This window comes from Notechis scutatus, chromosome 2, assembly GCF_049901735.1.
Source record: "Notechis scutatus isolate UNSWTSFEM ecotype Mainland chromosome 2, rNotScu1.2, whole genome shotgun sequence".
In the NCBI taxonomy this organism is placed as follows: domain Eukaryota; kingdom Metazoa; phylum Chordata; class Lepidosauria; order Squamata; family Elapidae; genus Notechis; species Notechis scutatus.
This window is the reverse complement of record NC_142010.1, coordinates 119,220,062-119,242,516: the sequence shown is the minus strand read 5'-3', so window position 1 is coordinate 119,242,516 and position 22,455 is coordinate 119,220,062. Positions and strand designations below refer to the sequence as shown.

General features: G+C 38.5%; 3 protein-coding genes across 4 annotated transcripts; 2 read left to right on the top strand and 1 right to left on the bottom strand.

The window, feature by feature from the left end:
- Positions 1-11: 11 nt before the first annotated feature.
- OXLD1 (oxidoreductase like domain containing 1) lies at positions 12-2,703 on the top strand. The gene is given in 3 exon segments (XM_087956013.1): positions 12-146; positions 2,132-2,374; positions 2,376-2,703. Coding segments are annotated over 3 exon segments (573 nt in total). The 3' UTR covers positions 2,571-2,703.
- Positions 37-13,436, top strand: PDE6G (phosphodiesterase 6G). 2 transcript variants are annotated; one of them, XM_026675778.2, is made up of 4 exons: positions 37-175; positions 10,163-10,367; positions 11,378-11,418; positions 13,182-13,436. In XM_026675778.2, exons 2-4 carry the CDS (start codon positions 10,222-10,224, stop codon positions 13,256-13,258), a joined length of 264 nt encoding a protein of 87 aa, XP_026531563.1. In that variant the 5' UTR covers positions 37-175; positions 10,163-10,221; the 3' UTR covers positions 13,259-13,436. The 2 variants fall into 2 exon arrangements, with proteins under 2 accessions (XP_026531563.1, XP_026531565.1); XM_026675780.2 differs by lacking the exon at positions 37-175 and adding an exon at positions 8,474-8,498.
- Positions 13,437-13,622: 186 nt separating this feature from the next.
- On the bottom strand, positions 13,623-21,714 carry TSPAN10 (tetraspanin 10). Its single transcript, XM_087956011.1, has 3 exons — positions 21,139-21,714; positions 17,836-18,431; positions 13,623-16,074 (listed from the first exon to the last, which is right to left on the bottom strand). The coding sequence occupies exons 1-3, from the start codon at positions 21,313-21,315 to the stop codon at positions 15,753-15,755; spliced, it is 1,095 nt and encodes a 364-aa protein (XP_087812137.1). The 5' UTR covers positions 21,316-21,714; the 3' UTR covers positions 13,623-15,752.
- Positions 21,715-22,455: the final 741 nt, after the last annotated feature.

The window sequence follows — 22,455 nt, the reverse complement described above, 5'->3', positions numbered from 1 at the left end:
GCTATTGGGCGATGGAGATGTTAATTCCCGGCAGGCGGCGAAGGGGACAGGGTTGCCTAAAGGCGACCGGAGAGATGTTGCCTTTGGGGGTTTTCTGCTGCCGTCGGGGGTTGGTGAGCACTTTTGGTACATCAGAAGCGGGTCAGGTGAGAAGTTTACCCAGGAGAATTAATAGGTAAAAATCACAGTTTTAGCTGCATTCACACAAAATGCTAAGGGCGGGTTGCTTGTTTACCTAATAAACCAAAGTGGTACATTTTCAATTAAACAACCTTTATTGGGTTTATTCTGTTTCAACCACTATTACGATTTAAATGTCTGGTCTCGGCAATGTTTATTTGGAAGGCAGTCAAGCTATCTTCAGCTTAACAGCCCGAGGATCAAAAAGTGCTGTGAAATAGCCCTAATGATGAAGGGCTCCTCGTGTTGATCCTGCCCCAAACTCTCCTTTAAATTCTTTTTTAAATGGTTAAAACATCATTTCTGATTCAGCTGCCCTTTGAAATTAGCATCTTTATTAGAATTCAGTATTAAAATAATGATTATGTTTCCAAGATCTTCAGATTCTCTTATTAGTGCTGGATATTCAGCAAAGGGGAATTATCTTGGTATCACAATCACAAAGAGTGCCAAAAATTGCTTTCTAGGTCGTTTCTAGAATAGGACTAGACAACTAGATGTCTTCCTGATGTGTTGGATGTTAATTCTTGTCAGTCCCAGCCAACAAAGGCAGCGGAAAGGGATTTATACTCCAATATCTTGAGCTATCTGGATACACCAGGTTGGAAGCTACTTGCTATCATGGTTTCAGGATTGAGAAAGAACTGTTCAATATTCAATAAGCTATTTTATGAAACTGTAAAACTGGCAATTATTCCATAGGTTCCTTCTGAGAGAACAGAAATAAGGAGAAATGGGGCATTAATATATGATGAGATTAATTTTAGAGTATGTATTAATTTAAATAACACTTGTATTGGTGCATAAGAAAAAAATCCCAAAACCACATTCCAATCAAATATTACCATGAATCAAAACATCTCACAAATTATTGTGGCATCCTTGACATATTTTCTTTTGGGTCATTTGTTTTGATTTTTCAGTGCCTAAGACAAGTAGTAATAACAACTATATAAATTTGTTCCATTTCCTATCTCTCTTTAGATATCATATGCCCTTAATTTAATTATTCGTTATATATACTTATGTGAAACTTTCTGATACTGCTAATTTAATTCACATCTGAAGAGGGCTGTGCAAATTTGTGGACAATATCAGTGGGTGATAGTTAGAATGGCTATAGACTTTCTCTAGGATCAGAATGGAACTCTGCTAAGTACCATTCACCAGAGGACAGGAAAGGAACAATAGTTTTGCCTTCCAGCTAATTTGGCCTTTGTGGGGAATAAATACTGGGCTAAGGAATCAATAAAATCCTCTCAGCTGCATCTGTCAGCCTAGTTTATTTAATTTATACCCCATCTTTATTATTTTTTATAAATAACTTAAGGTGGAAAACATATACAACACATTTCCCTCTTCCTATTTTTCCTACAACAACCGTGTGAGGTGGGTTGGGCTAAGAGAGGGTAACTGGCCCAGAGTCACATAAAATGAGGCCATCCAGAGTTTTTCCTGAACTAGATTGTAACATGCATTAAAATCTATATTGAAGAAAACACTACTCAAAATATATTCTGGAATAAATACTAGCATTCTAATACTATACATTGCTTATAGTATCCATTTAATAATTCATTTCAAAGTCAACTTTCTCATACCAGGTCAAAATGTTTTTAAATCTGAATCTATTTAAATGCATAGTTTTTAACATTCTATGTAAAAGGTCACACATTAGAAAGAAGAGTCGGAATCTCACCAGAACGTGGTTGATTTTTGTTTTCAGAGCATCGTCAAGAGAGTGAAATGCTGTTTTTTACGTATTGAAAGTCACAAGTGGAACGTAACCCAAATCTTATAGGCATGACATATTGTCTGGATAAATAAGTAAAATTCTGTAGGTCGTATCTTTGCTTGGTTATATTTCAAAGATGGGTTGGATGTCCTGGAAATAAGAGAGAAGAGGGATATAGATGTATTGGGGATTTAATTTTGTTTTTGTTCTTACCAGAAGTATATATATCTGTTTTGGGGCCTTGAGGCTAATGATACAACAACGCTGGCCCTGTTGAAAAGATCCTGCCATGGGAGGTTAGTAAATATAGGCTGGCTCCCTGCAGCACTATTAAGCGGTGGACAGCGTCGCTTCTGTGCAGATGCAGAGAGCCGCAACCAAAAGGCTCCTTCCCTGAAGGATAAATCGTGTTCCGAGAAGGAAACTGCTTCTTCGGGGTCCTGTTTTGCCACCCCACCGCTTGCTTGTCCCTCCCACAACATGTTGTATGAGTGGATGCCACAACTGTGTCTGGATTGCTTATGCAGAAGAGCTTCTAAAATACTACAAGGATGGTGGCGAGCAGGCTTTGGCGGCTGTGGAGAAAGATATAGAGGATGAAAATATTAAAATGTTCCTGAAGATGGAAATTAAGTTCCGTATGAAGAAAGACTGACATTTTTGACCTGATGAACATGGTATTGCATGGTTTCGGACTTTAGGAGATGTTGAAGAGGAAAAGCTAATTATTTATGGTTCCTTCTGTAAGAGGTGATATATTTTATTTTACATAAAAAGTTCTAATGACTACATCTATTATTGCACGACTGTCTTCTTTTAAAATTTCATCTTCTTAAACCAGAGGGATGATATTTGGGATGATCTACTATTTTCATTAACTGGGTTTGTGCTTCACATGCTTTCGGAATGTCACAGTGATCTCATGGGTAGTATTGCAGCAAAGGAGTCCCTGATTTAAGTGGGCAGCTAGAAAGATCCCTTCTTCGTCAATAAACATGGGCCAAATTTCAATCCCAACATCTTTTAGTAGAAAAGTAGGATCACTCACTGCAATGAACCAATATCCTTTTCAGTGTAATTGCTGAACAAGCTGTAATGTGTTTATAGATAACCCTAAAGCTTAAAGGTTGGGTTCATACATTATGCTAAGCTAAAAAATAAACAGGCCGCATTGTGGTCTTGCATCAGACATACAAGATATTCCCAGGAGATTTATTTATATATTGACCAGATCTAGCTTTATGTTTGTTAGTGTATCTTTGCATTCAGATCACAGCCCAGGATAACTCCTTTAGGATCCGTTAATGTCCTTTCCCCATCAGCTTACTGAAATGCAAAAACTCTTGGGCTAACTCTTAAGTCATTCTGAATAGCTAAAAAATGCTTGCATTGCTGCTCTGTGGTAAAAAAAATAATAATCTGCTCCATCTGCCAGCAGGTATGATACTGCAGATTTGAAGGAAAGTATATTCTGAACTTTGCAATTTACCATGGCACTAAATTCCATTGCAGAGCTGTCCCTCTAGCTCACAGGAAGACCGCAACAAACCAGCTGGCAGACTGGATGGCCCATGAGGAGCCAGTCTGGCCTCATCTATCATCTAGGGAAGAATCTATTATTCCATTCTCTTTCCTCTTTTCCATCATTTCTGTTAGAGTCTGAAAACAGGAGTAGGCTTGTTTTTCATATCTTCACAGCACTTAGAACGTTACAAACATTTTAGGTGAATAATAATGATTGTATACACTACATCTATGAATCAATTTGGTATAGGAATTAAAGCACCAGGCTATAAACCGGGTGGTTGTGAGTTCTAATGCTACCTTGGATTCAAAGCCAGCTGGATGACCATGGGCCAATCGGTATTTCTCTTAGCCTTAGGAAGAAGGCTTTGGCAAACCACTTTTGAAAATCCTTCCCAAGAAAACTGCAGGGACTAATCCAGGCAATCACGAAGGAGTCAATAGTCATTCAAAGGCGCACACATAGTCACAAAGTACACTATGCACTACTACTTCCAGATGTTGGTTGTATTGGCCTGCTGTCATGTCTGAATGCAGCTATCTTCTGTATTTTATTTTTGCTTGGTATACTGTGCGCAAATCCATCATCTGCACTACTCTCCTCAAATCTTGATTTTTATTTTGATGTGGTATTAATGCAATGGCACTTTATAGAGCAATATTTATTTCCCATACATGCTGCCTTTTCTCCAAGTTAATAAGACCTCTGCACAGTATACAGACAAAGTTTGTACACCCACAGTAAGTGATAATGTGGTATTTGGTTTTTGCTAAGTACAATTTGTGGATCCAGCGCATTTGTTGTATGCCACTTCTGGTGTGATTGATTGATAGAATAGAGTAGAACTCTTTATTGGACATGTGTGATTTGACAAGGAATTTGTCTCCAGTGCATAAACTCTCATGTACATACAAACAAAGTAATATAGTAATTGGATGGATGGATGGATGGATGGATGGATGGATGGATGGATGGATGGATGGATGGATAGATAGATAGATAGATAGATAGATAGATAGATAGATAGATAGATAGATAGATAGATGAATATTTTAAGCATTTAGCATATTTGCAAACTTATCTATTTAATCAGTAAATCAAGACTAAGCAGTGAATCACAAACAGTTAGATTAGTCAAAGTAATTAAATTAAGCTCATCTGGTGAGCTTCACAGCTGAGCATGGAACTGAAGTGACCACAGAACTATGCATTACTGTATATTACACTCTAAATTTGTATTTATCTTGTGCTTTTGTTTTCTTTCACGGGTGTCAAATTCAATTTCATTGAGGGAGCATCAGGGTTGTGTTTAACCTTGGAGGCAGGTTGGGCGTGGCCAGGGTGGGCGTGGCCAGCTTGACATCACTCGTGTCAGGGCGCCTGTGGCCCAAGCACTCTGCCAGAGAAACTGCCTGAGTTCCATTTTCAGCTGGGATGGCCTCTTGCAACCCTCTGCCAGCAAAAACGCAGCTCATGAGGGCCATGGTTTTGCTGGTAGAGGCACCATGGGCCGATCCTTCGCTATTTCCAGGGCTCCCACACAGGCCAGATCTAAGTACCCTGCAGGCCGGATCTGGGCCCTGGGCCTTGAGTTGGACACCCCTGCACTATAGTATTTATAATAAGATAAATAATTACTGGATTACTGGAACTTGCAAACTCATTATGTGGATAGCCTGCTTTTGGCATAACATGTTAGCAACTGTGCCCTATTCTGTATATGATGGTTACAGTAAAGTAGGGCTATCATATTTGCCTTGCAAAACCCATGCAACCAACAGAGGGCAACAAAGAGATATAGAAAATCCTGACTCTGCTGCCATCTGGAAGTTTGCAGTCTGATCTTGTAGCTGCAATTCAGCAAACTCTCAGTATATCTTAGTCACTTTTAGTGCATTGTGTCAATTCAACCATTAAGTCCACATCAGTGTGAAGCACTTTCCGTTTATAATTTACAAAGAGACCTCAAATGTTTCATGTTTTATACAGAGGGAAGCTAAGAAACTTTCTGCTTAGATTAGCTTAGTAGTGAATGTCTGCATAGAGAATGCCATTGGAAGCAGTGGTAATAAATCTCTTTCTAGTCATTGGCTATGTTGCATAGCTTATTAAACTTACTAGACTATCAGTAAATGTAGTAATTGATTTATGGGTCAAACTGTGTTCTGGGCAGAATGTTTTACAATTAGTTTCACTCAAAGTTACTTTAACTTATCACCCCAGGATTTACTTGTTGACCGGATATGGATGTGGGGTTTGTGGTTAACCTCTGGACAAAACTCAAGAGGCAGAATATCACATAGAAATGGCAGATGGAAGGGTAAGTAAAACAGGACCCAATGGGAATCGAAGGACATAAAACCTTCCCCTGCTCCTTTCACAGTTCTGTTCTGTAACACTGACACTGTTATTTTTAACCGAACACTAACAAAGAGGAGGCAAGATGTCACCTCTCTGGCTTTAATCGCTGCTTACCAGTGAGTTGTGTTTGGTTTTGCATTGCTGTGTCATCCAATGCCAGATACCGTATCAAGGACATACTTTATCCATGGTTACTGCCTGATTAGCCACCGTACAGTCAGGCAGCCCTGACCTTTATTTGTGAAGTCCTTACACCCACTTTATTGTCAGCATTAGACATGGGTGAAAGAATTGAGTGGCTTACATTGTCCTCTACTTTTTTCCATAAAGGATCATCGGTGGAAAATAATGTTGGAAGGTCTTAGCTGACAACTGCCATTGCTATAACTTTTCAGTTAACTGTTTCTTGCTTTTCAAAAGGACTACAAGAAGATCTTGTTATGGGCTGGATTTGTGCAACAAACCATTTAAGGTTTAACAAGATGTTTGAACATATCCATTGCAATGATTAGATAATGACTTATATCCAAATGTATTGTAGGAATCTAATGATTGGTGGTTGATTCAGTACACACTGGTTAAGCCAAGCATAGCTTACTATTTTGTATGAATAAGCTACACATAGGGGCATCTGTTGACTTTTTATAGGCAGTAAAAGAACAAACCCAAAGTTTGGATCCTTGATTATAAAACAAATGAGAGAGATGAGTCCTTGCTATTATGGCTGTCAGTTGCGCCTGACTAATATGTATGTATGTATGTATGTATGTATGTATGTATGTATGTATGTTATTCAGCTTTCTTCAAGTATTTTCCCACGTCATTATAGTTGTGCTTTTAAAGTTGTAGCAACGTTTCGGCAGAATCTCATCTGCCATCATCAGACTTCTGTATAGTGTTCGACTGTATATATATATATATATATATATATATATATATATATATATATATATATATATATGTTTTCTTAAGTTTTCACGGGTACTTACATGTATGGTATTCAGCTTTGTTCGGATGAACACAATACAGAAGCCTGATGATGGCAGATGAGATTCTGCCGAAACATTGCTACAACTTTAAAAGCACAACTATAATGACGTGGGAAAATACCCGAACAAAGCTGAATACCATACATGTAAGTACCAGCGAAAACTTAAGAAAACATATATATATGTTGACACCCCCACTAGCAGTTAAAAGGAAGAAGCAGCTGCAAGCTCACATTACTCCGAGAAGTACAAAGCCGAAGACACAAGCCTGAAGATGATGAATGAGACTTCATCAAAACGTCGCCAAGATATTTCCAATTTTACACGGGACAAAACCCGAATAACCAAAGATCCATACATATATATACATACATACATACATACATACATACATACATACATATCCATATCCCTCACCTTAGCCAGATTTCTACCTTGAGTGCTTTAAAGAGTAAGATTTAGATGAAAAGAAAAATCAGCAGGAAACTTAACTGCACCTGTTTCAATTTGTTCAAAGGATCAATTTGATAAGCTGGCAATCCTATCATGGCAATGGTTCCTTTTAACTGGAATAATTCTTTGTGATCACATTAACTGCCCTCATTTTCAAAACCTATGAACCCCATTTCAGAAAATAGTTGAATGGGTGGAATTTAAGCATTCTTAACTAGATTTTCTTATCTGCTACCCATGTCTAGGTGAGCAAGCTGTTCTTGCAGCTTTCTCTGTTTGCCAGAATAATAGTTACTTGGATATCTCCTTTCCTAGTTGCTTTCTTTGAAATCTTCAGGGTTTCAGGGTAGATTTAGATTTTTTTAGAATACTTTATTGGCCAAGTGTGATTGGACACACAAGGAATTTGTCTTGGTGTAAATACTCTCAGGGTTTCAGGGTATAGAAAACATTGTCATGGATTCATTTATAGGGTGCTAGAAAAAGAAAGTGGGTCTGAAAGTTTTTGTCTCTAAAATCAACACAGGCGAATATTTAAAACTTATCCCAGTAATATTGCTTAACAATATTTTTGTTGTAATATTTAAATATTAAAAATTGTTAGAATTTTAAAAAAATGGTATAGGAAATATACAAGCCATCCTTGACATAAAACCATTTGCTTAATGACTGTTTAACGACAATGCTAAAAGTGACTTATAACCGGTCCTCACACTTAAGGCTGCATCCCTGTGGTCAGTGATCTAAATTTGGGCGCTTGGCAACTGGTATGTATTTTCGATAGTTGCGACATCTTAGAGGGTCACGTAATTATGATTTTCCAGGAGGCTTCCAACAATTAAGGTAAATGGGGGAAGCTACATTCACTTAACAACTCCTTCCTCTCCCTGACCTAAGCACACAAACCATAAACAATGTATCTATAAACTAGGGATGATACTGGATTAAAAGCAAGAGTCATAAACCTATTATGAGGAATATAATACATTGTAACACCTCTGAACCCTCCAGAACAAGCTTTGACCACCTACAGATACATATTATAAAGGCTGACTCATACAAACCTGCTACTTAAGACTTGCGATAAGGGTTGGAGTGGGTGCATCTTTAACTTCTGGTAAGTAACTGAAAATTTCTATCAGTTTTTAGTCACCAGACAATTTATTCCACCCACTTTCCAGCTGTTACATTCTTCTGGAGTAACTCATGACTGTGTTCCTGGAAGGTTATAGCCATCTGTAAGGAAGAGACCCAGGTGGGTGGTTTTTAAACAAAGCCAGTTTGGGTAATTCACCCTGTCTGACTAACTTTTCTCCGAGGATAATGAATGTGTTGTGCAATTTAAATGAGGCTAAATGCAAGTCTAAATGCAAATGAGACTGAAGTCGGAAAAATTGGAGTTCAGCTACCGGTATCAAAGCTTCTATAGATTTAGGTAATTAAAATAGTGGATGCTGGTTATATTCATGGATGTGAGAGAAACAGCTGGGTTTGCAAAATGTTAAAAGGTTTCCAGGAAAAAGGTGAAAATGTAAGCTTTTGTATATATATTTATGTAGCTTTGTTCTTAGCCCATAGAAAATGGGGGACAGAAGGCAAATTCTTCCGAACGGAGTTGCCAGCTGAATTGTGGAATCCATGATTTCTAGCATTTTACCCTGAAAAGATAACCTTGCTCTTGCAGAGCTGAATTTATCAAGATGGGTGATAGAACAGCTTTGAGAAAATTAGTAAGAGCTGATGAAACAAACCATGAAAATCCTTTTCCATCCTGGGAACAAGCCTAAAACTACTTGGCGGGGTGGGTGGGGGTGGAGCACTCTAATCAGATTAGCATCTTTTCAGGGATTTGAATATGAATCTGAGAAGTGTCACCCTGGATGAGACTAATGTTGTTTTATCCCATTGTTCTATCTGCGCGGCAGCCAATAACCAGTGCAGAATTGCCCAAAGTAAAACCCCTAGATCAGTTGATCAGTGTCTCTGCACCAAAGCAAATGCAAGGGTTTATTAAAACCAGACTTCCTGCAGAATGATGCCCAATAGCATGCACACACACACACACACACACACACACGTCTGCTGCCAGTATTGTGCCTGGCAAGTGGTCTGTCTGCACAGTGATTATCAGCAACAAGTTTAGCATAGGGCTCTGGTGAAATATTCTTCTACTGTAGTATCGTACTGCGTTGTTCCCCTCGGACTCATTTCTGGTGATGGATATGGAAACAAAGCATTAAGTGATCGCAGTGCAACAGGAAAATGCTCGACCAAACCAGATCTTAACATTGCCAAGAAAGGAAACCAAATATTTTATGGATCGCAGCCTGATTTTTCTGGTTGGCTCTGAAAATTTAGGGTTTTCAGAAGAACTGGTACTTCAGCATCAATAGTTGCATAAATAGACCCCAACTCAAGTATGTACATCAACCCTTCCTAGTCACATAATGATGAACAGTCAGTACATCACCTGCAAGGGACAGATCCTACGAAGTGGGGAGGATTATGCAATCAATTGTTATTTCATTTCATAACCTTACTGCATGGCTGGGTGCCCACATAGTATATGAAATGAATTCTGTTTATTTCTTTTGTCCAGGTCTTCAGAATCATAGAGCTGCAAGGGTCCATTGAGGTCCTTGAGTCCAACCCTCCGATTAGTACAGATATCCAATTGAAAACATCCCAGATGGATAGTTGCTTGGTTTCTCCTTCAACACATCCAATGAATGAATGAATGACACCCATTGCCTGTCAGTTGATTTGCTCTTACTGTTTAGAAACATTTTCTAATGTTTAAGTGGATTTGCCTTCTAACAATATCTTCCTTGAGGAGATGCAAACAGAGTTTATAGGTGACATATTTCAACTGCATCTAATGATAGACTCCAATTATTTTTCATTTTTCTTTTCTAACAGATTAACCCACCCGAATCAGGAGGACTTTTGTTCAAAAGGGACATTCTTTCATCCTAGCCATGAACCTCGAAGCTCCAAAGCCAGAATTCAAATCTGCCACCAGGGTGACTGGGGGGCCTGTCACTCCCAGGAAAGGCCCTCCCAAATTCAAACAGAGACAAACCAGGCAGTTCAAGAGCAAGCCACCAAAGAAAGGTGTTCAAGGGTGAGATACAAAGTGTTACTTTGCAGGAAGAAGGGAGTTCACTTTCTTTTAAATCAAAGCCACCCAACTTGAGTCCCAGCCCCAACTGGCCCTTCAAAGCCACAGTGTGACTTCCAGGGCCATAACCACAACTGTCATTCAATTGCATTGTGTAAAGTGGGATAGAAAAGAAACAAATACAGATAGACCTTGTCTTTTAACCATTCATTTAATAAGTGTTCGAATTTACAACAATACTAAAAAAAGTGACTTATGACCAGTTTTCACACTGTTGCAGCATCATCACAGTTGCAGCATCATCACAGTCACATGATCAGCACTTGGGCGCTTGGCAAGTGGCATGTATTCATGACAGTTGCACTGTCACTATTTGTAACCTTCCCAGCCAGCTTGTGACAAGCGAAGTCAATAGGGAAGCCAGATTTGCTTAATGACCTTATGATTCATTTAACAACTTCAGTGATTTTGTTTAGTAACTGTGCCAAAAAAGGTCATAAAATGGGATAAAGCTCACTTAAACAACAGTCTTGCTTAGCAATGGAAAATTTGGGTTCAATTGTGGTCATAAATGAAGGATCCAGTGCAGTGGCCTAGAGGTGAAGCTCTCACCTCACAATCAGGAGGCTGTGAGTTCAATCCTAGGTAGAGGCTAATATTTGGAATAAACCCTCCTGCTCAAGCAGGGGGTTGGACTAGATGACCTCCAAGGTCCCTTCCAACTCTGTTATTCCATGTAGTGACTAACTGTACATTGCTTAGATATCTATATGGGTGTTTCCCTGCAGTATAGCTGCAGACCAGTTGCTGAACTCCTTTACATTATTTCTATCAATCTCTTCTGTCAAAAAGAAAAGGGTTTTTTTTAAATCACCCAACCTATGTGCAACTGAATAAAGAGGTAATGTTTCCATGATGTTATTGTGCGTGGAAGCCAACTTTTTAGGAAAACAGTTTCTTCTCTCTCTCTCTCTCTCTCTCTCTTTTTTTTTTTTTTTTTTTTTTTTTTGCAGGTTTGGTGATGACATTCCCGGTATGGAAGGCTTGGGAACAGGTATGAAGGATTGATTGATGACATTAACTGAAGTGTTCTGAAGTGAGAAAGTCAGGCTCCTGCAGGTTCCTTGCAGTTTTATCTTTCTCGGCATTGCTTATGGGCAGGTCCAGCTGTTTTCAGCCACAGATGGGATATTTTGGGCAATGTGGCAACTGACATTGAAACATTTATAATGTTAGAGGCTTGCTTCCTTTGTCTAAATTTACTGAATTCCTTCAGTAAACTGTGCATTCCTTGTGCCTGTAATTTTATTCCATTACTATATTTTGGTAGTTACATTTCTGTTCTTTTCTGTAACGAGCGTTCCTGCATAATAGGAATATAATCCACAACGGATATTTATCAATTTATTTTAGGAAGGATCAACCCTAGAACCTGCTCCAAAAAACCAGGGAATTACTATTTAGTAGGCAAATCTGGTCAGAGCCAACACAATTCCACCAACTCCTCTTAGCTGATTTGTATCCATTGGTAGCATTTCCAGACCAGCAGGTGCAAAAAGGGAAGTTTCATCCAGATTGCTTTCATGGGTGTCCTCATATTTCCTTCTTTAGAGTTTTTTTTTCCATCCAGGATTGCAACAGGAGTATCATATTTATCCAAGTGCAAGTGGTTCTTGCATAGAAATTGGCTTCAGGGGCACATCAGAAAGAGGGACAGGGAAGTAAACTGCTTCAAAAAGTACTTGACATGCTTTTACTATTGATTATCAGACAGTCATGAGTTTTGGCAGAAAGAATGTATGTACCTAGTGCAGAAGATCCACCCAGATAAAGTCTAACAGCACTAAGCTGCATGTGGCACATCTTTTTTTTTTTTATCAAACTTTTTATTTGTACCAGTGTAAAGGGGCCAGACATCATGCTGAAGTATGATTTGTATTTTGCAATATAGAGACAAACAGTGCTCCAAAAGCTGTTTTGGCATGTGTGAGAGTGTGAAAGTGGCACCTCTCTGAACACCTTGTTACAGCCCAACAAGTGCTGTATTTGTGCTTTTGCATGCTTAAATATCTTTTGAAAGCTGGATTGAAAGCATTGTGTAGGCCTAGGAATACTATAAACATCCTATTCCAAAAAATGCTATCAGGGGCGCAAATACCTCTGTTATCCTTTTCCTCTCATAAATTCCTATAAACGTACTTCGTTTGCAGCTGGGTTTTATGCTACACAGTAACCATAAATTACATCTTAAGCTTCAATACACATGAACAAAGTCTCATGAACAAAGTCTGCATCTTCAAGAGGTGGTATTTAGCAGGTTCTGACCAGTTCTGGAGAACCGGTAGCAGAAATTTTGAGTAGTTCAGAGAACCGGCAAATACCACCTCTGACTGGAGATTTTACAGTCTCCTTCCCCTGCCACGCCCACCAAGCCACGCCCACAGAACCAGTAGTAAAAAAAAATGAATCCCACCACTGGTCCAAACCAGTCTATCTGCTTTCTAAAATGTCCTTATTTATTTGGCTGGGGATAACTGCTGTAGCCCATTTGGTCCTCCATCCTTTTGAATGGCTGTATGGAAGTATTGAATTGCCACATGTATGTAACATCTGCATTGGTACTTCGATCAGATGGCAATAAGGTGACTGTAGCCCTCAGTACCGTTCCAAAGGATTCAAAGACGGATCACGATCCCATTCCACTATCTGATTTTTCAAACACCTTATGCACTTTGAAGACATCTTCAAATCATCAGAACGTTAATGCTGGCAAGATGTAATGAGGGTTGAACTGATGTGGACTTTGCTCTCTTTCAGATATCACCGTGATCTGTCCTTGGGAAGCTTTCAGCCACCTTGAACTCCATGAACTGGCACAGTATGGTATCATTTGATGACATTGAAGCCAGAAACAGGCTGGATAACAGGCCTTTCATTCAGCAAGCAAGAACAGTTCGTGAGCATCCACGTTATCCCTGCAAATTCACTTTCCCAGTAGTAGCCTGTTGGGTCCTATAACAGTTGCTCACTAAAATAAAATCCAAGTAAATAAATCTTAGGCTTGGTCTCTTATTATTGTTCCTGCAAGGATTTTTTCCCCTCCAATTAAACATTTGCAAAAAAAAAAAAAAAAAAATCACAATGAACCAGAGAAATTACTTCATTTTATACACAGTAAGCCCCACATTTTACAAGTCCATCATTTCCTTCTAATCTTTTTTTTTAATCCTAGTGTTTTTTTCCCCACATGTGCATGTGCACTTTTTTCTGGATCATCTGAATGTCCATTGGTTGCAACAGGAATTCATTGTTCGTTGTCTGAGCCTGACATCATGAGTTGAGAGAGAGTGACTGACCCAAAATCATCCAGCTGGCTTTCATGCCTAAAATGGGACTAGAACTATCAGTTTCCTAATTTCTAGCCTGGTATCTTAACCACTAAACCAAACTGGTCCTCCTTCCTTCTGATCTGTCTTTTGGATCATAACAATTGTGAGCAGTAGCTGACCTAATTGAAAACTACTGTAATATTTCTTGCTTAGGTAAGTTGCCAATAATTGAAGGTCCAGGAGATGGACTGCAGTGGTGAACCTTTAAGATTTAAAAGAAATCTCAACAATTACAAATTTAAATTTGACAAAATAAAAATATTGAAAATATTAATGTGCTGCTCCTGTATAATCCTGGAGAGGAAACTTTCAACAAGAATAAACAGAATAAAGTGTTGGATAAGATAGATATTTATTTAAATGAAACTTCCTGTTTAGTGGAGCAGACATGCTTTCAATGAATTCCAGATAAATTTACTTCTAGATAAATGAATACAGGATTCAAACCTTAATTTCTCCACCACACATAAAGCCATTAAATTTTAGAAGGGTTGTCTATACTGTTGCTATGTAACAATTGATGCATTTAATTCTATGGGTCAAAATTGTTGATTATAGACATTAAAATATGGCACAGAAGAGATTTAAGAAAGAAAGCATTATATATAATTAATGAACCAAAACTATTTACAACCAGGACTGAAATGAAGCATATGAGGAAAATATTATATCGGGCAATATAAGTGTCTTTGGAAAGCTCATCTTTGGTAAGATCACACTTGGAATACAATAGTTTTGGTCATCACGATACAAAAAAGATGTTGAGACTCTAAATGGGCAGAAAAGAAAAGGATGATTAGGAGGATGTAGGCTAAACCGTACGATGAACGTTTTCAGGAACTAGATATGTCTAATCTAATGAACAGAAGGACCAGGGGTGACATGATAGCAGTCTTCCAAAATTTAATGGGCTGTCACAAAGAAAATGGAGTCAAGCTCTTCTCCAAGCTAAGGGCAGGACAAGAAGCAGTGGATGGAAACTTATCAAGGAAAGAACCAACCTAGAAATAAGGAGAAATTTCCATACAGTGAGAACAATTAATCAGTGGAAAGTGTTGCCTCTAGGCGTCATGGGTGCTCTTAACACTGGAGGTTTTAAGAAGAGATTGGACAGCTGTTTGTCCAGTATGGTATAGGGGCTCCTGCTTGAGCAGGGGATTAGACTAGAAGTCCTCCAAGGTCTCTTGTTACTGTGTTTTGTATTCTGAACGTGAGCATGCAACAAAGTAGTGACATTGGTGCCTTTTGCATTTGGCCCCTCAGTATCTCATCAGTGGAGATCTGCTACAATATGCAACTCTGAATTACTGTACTTTCAGAAAAGTGTGAGAAAGTATCAGAAGGAACAAAGTGTTCCTATTTTTTGCTTCTTGTTTTGGAAACCTGTATCTGGATTGGAAGTAGTTCCATATCAAAATCAGAAATGAATGGCTTTATGAAATGACTATGAATAATTAGTTTCTAGATTTATAGGGAAGTGGCCTGGGTGTAAAGGTCTTCTGATACATTATTTCTTTTTTTCTGACTATGTTTACAAGTATGTACAGAGTGAAGAGGTAGCAGGAATTATCAGAAAACAGGGAACTAGGAGAATGAGCAAGATAAATACATATAAAAACCAGCTTTTGTTGTTTTTTTCCCTATCCGTTTTATCCTGGGTAAATTAATTAGTATAAAAGGTATTACATAATACTTTAGATTTATGTTCCTCAAAAGAGTATGAATACATCCATCTCTAGCAATAGGAGAGCTAATGCATGCCCTCCTTCCCACTATAAAGGCCACAGTGGCGCAGTGGATAGAATGCAATACTGCAGGCTACTTCTGCTGCCTGCCAGCTGCCTGCAATTTGACAGTGCGAATCTCACCAGGCTCAAGGTTGACTCAGCCTTCCATCCTTCCGAGGTGGGTAAAATGACCTAGATTGTTGGGGGCAATAGGCTGACTCTAAACCGCTTAGAGAAGGCTATAAAAGCACTGTGAAGTCTTCTTTACAACTCTAAGTGCTATTGCTATAATGTTGAGTCCGAGCAGAAGCAATGCCTGCCAGGAGCTTACTGGCCAGAAATAAGCTACCTACTTCAATTACAACCAAAACTACAGCAAAGAAACCTATTGTTCCTGCGTGACTATTGAGCCATCTGTTTAACTGGGGAACACAGCCTCCAAGATAGATGGTGCTTTGAACTGCAAACTCCTCCATGCCTAGGGTGCCAAAGCCACACTGAGAATTCAGGATGGTACCATTTTCTAGTGGATTCACACAACATGATGCAGGAACGCCACAGGCTTGCACACCTGGAGAAGTGCAGTTAAAATACCTGTAAGATAAAAAAAAAAGGAAGAAATGTTTAATTCTTAAGTTCATCCCAAAGTGTATCTCCCAGGTTTTTCCAGTATCTACTTCATCCTCCCAATATAAACCAGATCCCATGGCCAATCTATCTGTGAATTCATTGGTTCAAGATCTATATATGCAACAACAAGAAACCCCGCCCCCCATTGCTACTGGGATTCAGAAAATCTTGAGATTCTAGCACAAATCATGCAGGATTCTATCCGTATGTCAGTTTACCTTTTTCCCTCTTCATCTAATGGATAGTTCATAAAATCAGCCATTAAGACTGCTTGCTAGGACTCAAGCCTCCTGCAGTTACTCAAGGAGCAGTAAGTACAACTGTAATCTCTTCTAAGGAATCAGCTTAGGTCTAAAGTCCTAACTATAAAAACTTTGAATGGGCTGAAACTAATTTTACCTATCACCTATGTGACAAAAGGATAATGTTCCTTGAGATATCTATTTATGTTTGGTTTCCAAACTGACAAGATCCAGTTCTGATAACATGACCTGAGTTCTTGAGATAGTGAAATAGACTGAATTTAATCTCCACCCTCCTGTGCTGAACAGGCAGCTGAGGTTGTTGAAGATGACTGGGCCAAGAATGTGTTTACAGATCTTATATAAAGCTTTCTCAATGAAAACTGTTTATTTCTACTATTACTGTAATCAGAGATAATATATTAAATCAAACAGATTAGGAATTATCTAGAATATCTAACAAGTAAAGATGAAAACATACCACAGTGCCTTCCCAATAAACAAAGATACTAATATTTAAACAGCATGTATGGCCAACCAAAAGACTGATCCAAAACATAGAAAATGGGAAGATACCTAAACCAAAAAAGCCTAGAGAGGCTTGATGAACTATTCTGCTCCAAGAAAAAATGGAGGGAATATTGCTAAAGCAAAAGAGGCAGTCATTATTATCACACTGTCCTTTATCAGGATTATTTTAAACATCTCAGTAAAAAAGAATGTCAAAGAAGGCAACAGGAGAGATACATGGGCATACCTTTATGAGTAATGAAAATGAAGACTGCTCATAGCATATTTAACAGGAAGACAATAACAACTTATCTTGTGCTATTATATAAGATGATGCTTCATATGAAGAGGCAAGAAAGAGATTCCTGTCTCAGTCAAACCAAATTAAGGATGAGGTGAGTAACCTGCAAACTTACCAATAGTGTATAGGATTCAAGTTCTTGTGGGCATGATCAGAGAGGATGGACATCATAATTTAACGTATGTGGGGAACTACCATGCCTAATGTTGGAGACTAAGACTAACAGGTTCTGACAGATACTTTTCATCATAATGCACAGTACTGCTTATTTTAATTCTACAAGAATGCTCCCTTCATATTTCCATCCAGAAACAATAAAATACCTTGCATTGTTTCTAGATGGAAACATATAGAAGCACTCCTGGAATCATACAGGAAATAGAACTATCCATTCACTCATATTATTGATACAAAGCTTACTTTGGTGTGAGACAACCCTTTGGCAGCAAAATTCCAGTGACAACATTACATTGAACAAATGTAAGATTTTAGTGCTACAATATTCTCTCTCTCTCCCTCTCTCTCTCCCCCCCCCATCCATCCATCCATCCTTCCATCCGTCCAATCATATTTATAGACTGTCATGTTCTCCCAGGATTAAAGTTATACTCCACTGCTTTGGCACACCTATCTTTCATGGAAACGGATAGATAGGCCAAAAATTTTACTCACAAATTTGCTTTCCAGTCCAGATAAGACTTTACTCCACAGCATTGGAGGCCTGCTTGAATTTCATCCATAATGAACTGGAGATCTAGGTCATCCTGATACTGTAACATTGCCACCATAAGAAAATTTTGCAAGGAAGTCTTTATGTGTTGTCTCAGAGAAAAGACAACAATTCCACTCAAAACTTCCAAAACCAAAGAAAACATTATTCCTCCAGTAAAAAGCTTCAGCAGAAAGGTGCTTTCAAAGAGGGCTCCTGTACAGCCCAAAAGAGATATAGATGTAGCTACTAGCCCCACTAACACAAAAAAAAGCATGGGGTCACTGCCCAAATATGTTATTCGTTCACTTTCCAGGGATTCCTTCTCTGAGAGCCCCCAAATTCCTATAGCCAAAATGAATAATCCTATAATGGAGAAAATTGTGTTCCAAGTAAAGGTCAAGCATTTAGCACAGTGGCTAAATGAATCCAGAGGAAGATGGGAAGACTGATGAAGGAGGTACCATTGTCTTGTCGGATTCCAAGAACAACCACTTTCTTGTCCATCAGGGCTCAGAGGTGTGCCTTGTGCCTTGTATGAATAGTACTTGTGATCATTCTAATCAACATAGAAGAGAATCAGAGAATGCGAATTATATATCAGAAATAGGAAACAAAGTAAGATAGAAAATGCATTTTCCCTACAGCATTTGAAAGGCAATACATAACTCTGAAATATTTTTGTGTTGGTTTTTAAAATTTAACATTTTTACAATATGACTGGATTATTAAAAACAACAAGAAGATTCATTCCTCTATGCCATTAGATTATAGCATCCAAGATGTTTGGGACCTCATGGCATTAAGTATACCTTTCAATACATCTGGAATCTATGGCATGGATGAGGAAACTATGGCCATCCAGATGTTTCCTGATTTGAGTATGGCTTTAATCCTAGCTACTATGGCCAAAACTGAGTGTAATTGTGTAACTGAGTGTAATCAACATAGAGGTAGTCATTGATTTACAACAGTTTGTTTTAGTTACTGATCAAAATTACAACAGCATTGAAAAGAGTTATGACCATTTTTCACACTTATGACCATTGGAGCATCCCCGTGGTCACATGATCAAAATTCAGATGCTTGGCAACAGTTTCATATTAATGACAGTTGCCAGGGTCATGTAATCACCTCTTGCGACCTTCTGAGAAGTAAAGTCAATGGGAAAGCCAGATTCACTTAACAGTCATGTTACTAAATTAACAAGTGGCAAGAAACAACATAAAATGAGGCAAAACTCACTTAATAAATGTCTGAGACTAACAGAAATTTCATGCTCAATTGTGCTTACAGGTTGAGGACTACCTGTATACTGAAGGCAATGATTTTTCTTCTCATACTCTATTGTTCGATAGAAGAGGCATAGACCTTCTATGTACCAGTATATTGATTTCTGATTTCCAGTGTTACTTATGTACTTTTGTACACTGCCTGCTTTAACGACTCTAGATGGAATATGATATAACCCTAAGGAAAAAAATATGTGAAAGAATGCAATAATTTTAATAAGGTACTGGTGCTGTCCCAGCCAGTCTATGGGAATTGGATAGTTACTTAGGAATTATGAGCTGTCCCCTTAAGGGAATGCATCATGGTAAATGTAGTTAAAGGTATCCTGGGAAATGTAGTTCATGTCATGTGGCCACATTTGTGATCCTGATTGGTCACTAAATTGACCCTCAAAGGGTTGGGGGAAGTTTTCCTCACTTTTTGCCTGAACTCTCATCATGGCAGCTTCTTTCTATTGCTACGAGATGGGTTAGGAGATAACCATCTTTTACTACAAGGCAGATATACAAAGGATTGGTCATTAAAGAAGAACTTCATCACAAACGTGAGTTATGAGGATACCTGATGAACCAATAAATGTATTTTGTTATGGACGTCTTGTTGAGTTATCTATCTGCATCTGTACAGCTTCAAATCCACCTCTGTGCAGAAGGCAGAAAAGTACTTATAATACCTCCCTCAACCATTTTTTCTGGAATCATTTACATAAAAAACTAATTTCTAGCATTTTGCATATTTAAAAAAATGGACATACACCTTTATGGATGTCAACCTATTATCCGACATATAGACTATTATTCTGAGAAAGGAGCCTAAATATATCAGTGGTTGGAAGTACTGACAATGCTAATTTGTTAATCAAGAGTGACCACTCTTGGTAGGATGTGAAAGACTCTTGCCCTGGTGAGATTAACTACACAGTGTGATAGGAATGAACTGTGTCCATGTAATCCACAGAAAATAGAACCTGATCTTTTTATAATGAGAAAACCATCTTTGTCTCATTACATCAGTCCATCCCACCTGGTTAGACAGGAAACGTATGTTGTACACCCCATTAGTTAAAGAAGACTGACTGGCGGGGTCCAGAAAGAGAGACTTCTCTGCCATTTCCTCTGCCCTGTGGAACATTCTCCCCTCAGAATTGGGTGGACTGTCACCCTCCTGGCCTTCCAGAATGCTGTGAAAGCATGGCTCTGTTGCCTTGCTTGGGGCACACAGAGGAATACACAGCTGTATATCAGCACCCAGAAAGCCTTCTGGAATTGTTTAACTAGAAAAGGTATGTACACATTTGATTTTAGTTTTGATTAGTATTGTATTTCCTCTGGCTACCTAATTTCATTCAGCAAATGCCCCCCCGCAAAGTCATGGACAAGAGCAAAAGATATTGATACAGTAAGATACAATCTAAACTGAAAAAGGAACCATTTTAAATAATTGAAGAGATACAATATGAAAAAGTGGTGGTCAGGTTGACACTTGTATAGATAAATGTGGAATACAGCAAAAGTAACATTGCCAGGAGCAATAAACATAAAGTGGGACTGAAAATACCTCTTTGTCAGCAAAGAACTATTTTTAATTTGAAAAGTTACTAAAATAATCAAAGCCAAAACCTTGATCGTTTTTAAGGGGCACTTGTGAGATAGCTAAGATAATTCAGCATATTTATCTGAAAAAAGTGACATAAAATTCCCTGGGATTTTACTTTTAATAAATATGCTTGTTTACAGTTATTAATACTATTTCTTATTGGAGATTGCTGCAGGATGGATTAGAGAGTTGACAACTCTGAAGCATTTGTCATACTTTCTTACATCTGCTTCTTAGACAACAAAGAATTAATAATCTCCCAGTTAAGAAACAAACACAACTGAAAAGTAGCATCATATGCCAAGAACAAAGACTCAAGATCTTCTTGGATAAAAGCTGAAACAAGGCCAACATGTAACATAAATCCTTGTTATTACCTTTGATAGCAAAGCTTTTATTTCATCTTCTCCCATCTTGGTGCTCGGAAAGTAAAGATATTTCAAGAAAGAATTCACAATTGTAATTGATTTCTTCATATTTAATGTAAAGCATGAAATGGATTTGAAATGGTTCTGCAGCTCTTTGGAGTAGCCAGATAACAGTCCAACATTCATGTATGAGGAGAATTTTGGAGTAAACCTACCAAAGTCATACTTGCATCATGTGAGAAATCACATTTCTCAGCTTAAAAAGACTTGCTTTGTCTCACTTGCTGTAAGTATATTCATTAAACAGTAGTATATCATTATGCCTGTCAGCTGAGTGCATAGTACTGTATAACTATTAAGTCTGTGTAAAACATTCCGATGGGATAGTTAAGGTTTATAATGCATAAGAGTACAAATAAAACACCTTTCTTTCAATCTTTAAAGCAGATGTATCTTTTGCAAAGCTCCCAAGCCTATGTTATTTGAAAAGCTTCTTCCAATTATTTCACATACATTTCAATACTTTGCATGACCTTTATAATTATATACCCAGAGATGTACAAAAATGTGGGATTGCTGTCGCATTAAGGCCTTCTATAACAAATATCAAGATAAAAAGTATATTGTGAACAAGAGGCACATTTAATATCAAAAAGGGAGTGTGTACAAATTGTAGAGTATCTGGCCTCAATCCACTTAGTAAATATGGATATAGATGGGAATTTCCAAACTCGGTTGTAAATTTTCTCCATGGTTGAAATGAACCCATTCTCCCTTACCCTTGGTTTCCTATCTCTAAAGTAATAATAATGTTTAATCCTGTTATCAAGAGGTATATTATGGGGGTGTCAAAGTCAAACTGGATTTCTTTGAGGGCCAGATAAGCATTGTAGTTTTCCTCTACAGGCCAGCTGGCTGGGTCATGGGAGACGGGATGGACGCCTCCTGCAACACTCTGCTGGACAAAATGGGGCATATGGGGCCACATGCAGCCCTCGCACACCAAGCTTTTGACCTGGATGGTCTCCTACAGCACTTTGTGGACCAAAACAAGGCGCCCAGGCCCACAAAGTGCTGTTTGGGCCCACAAAGTGCTGTAGGAGGGCGTCCAGGCTGAAAATGGGCCACCGAGGGCTGCGTGTAGCTCCACCTTCACACTGTTTTGGCTGCCAGTGGCACCGTGGGCCGGTCCTTTGCTATTTCCAGCCCAGCCCCACAGGCCAGATTTAAGCACCTTGTGGGCCGGATCCAGCCGCAGGCCTTGAGTTTGACACTCCTGGTGCATTATATAAAACATGGTTTTAAAAAACCTTACAATTACAGTAA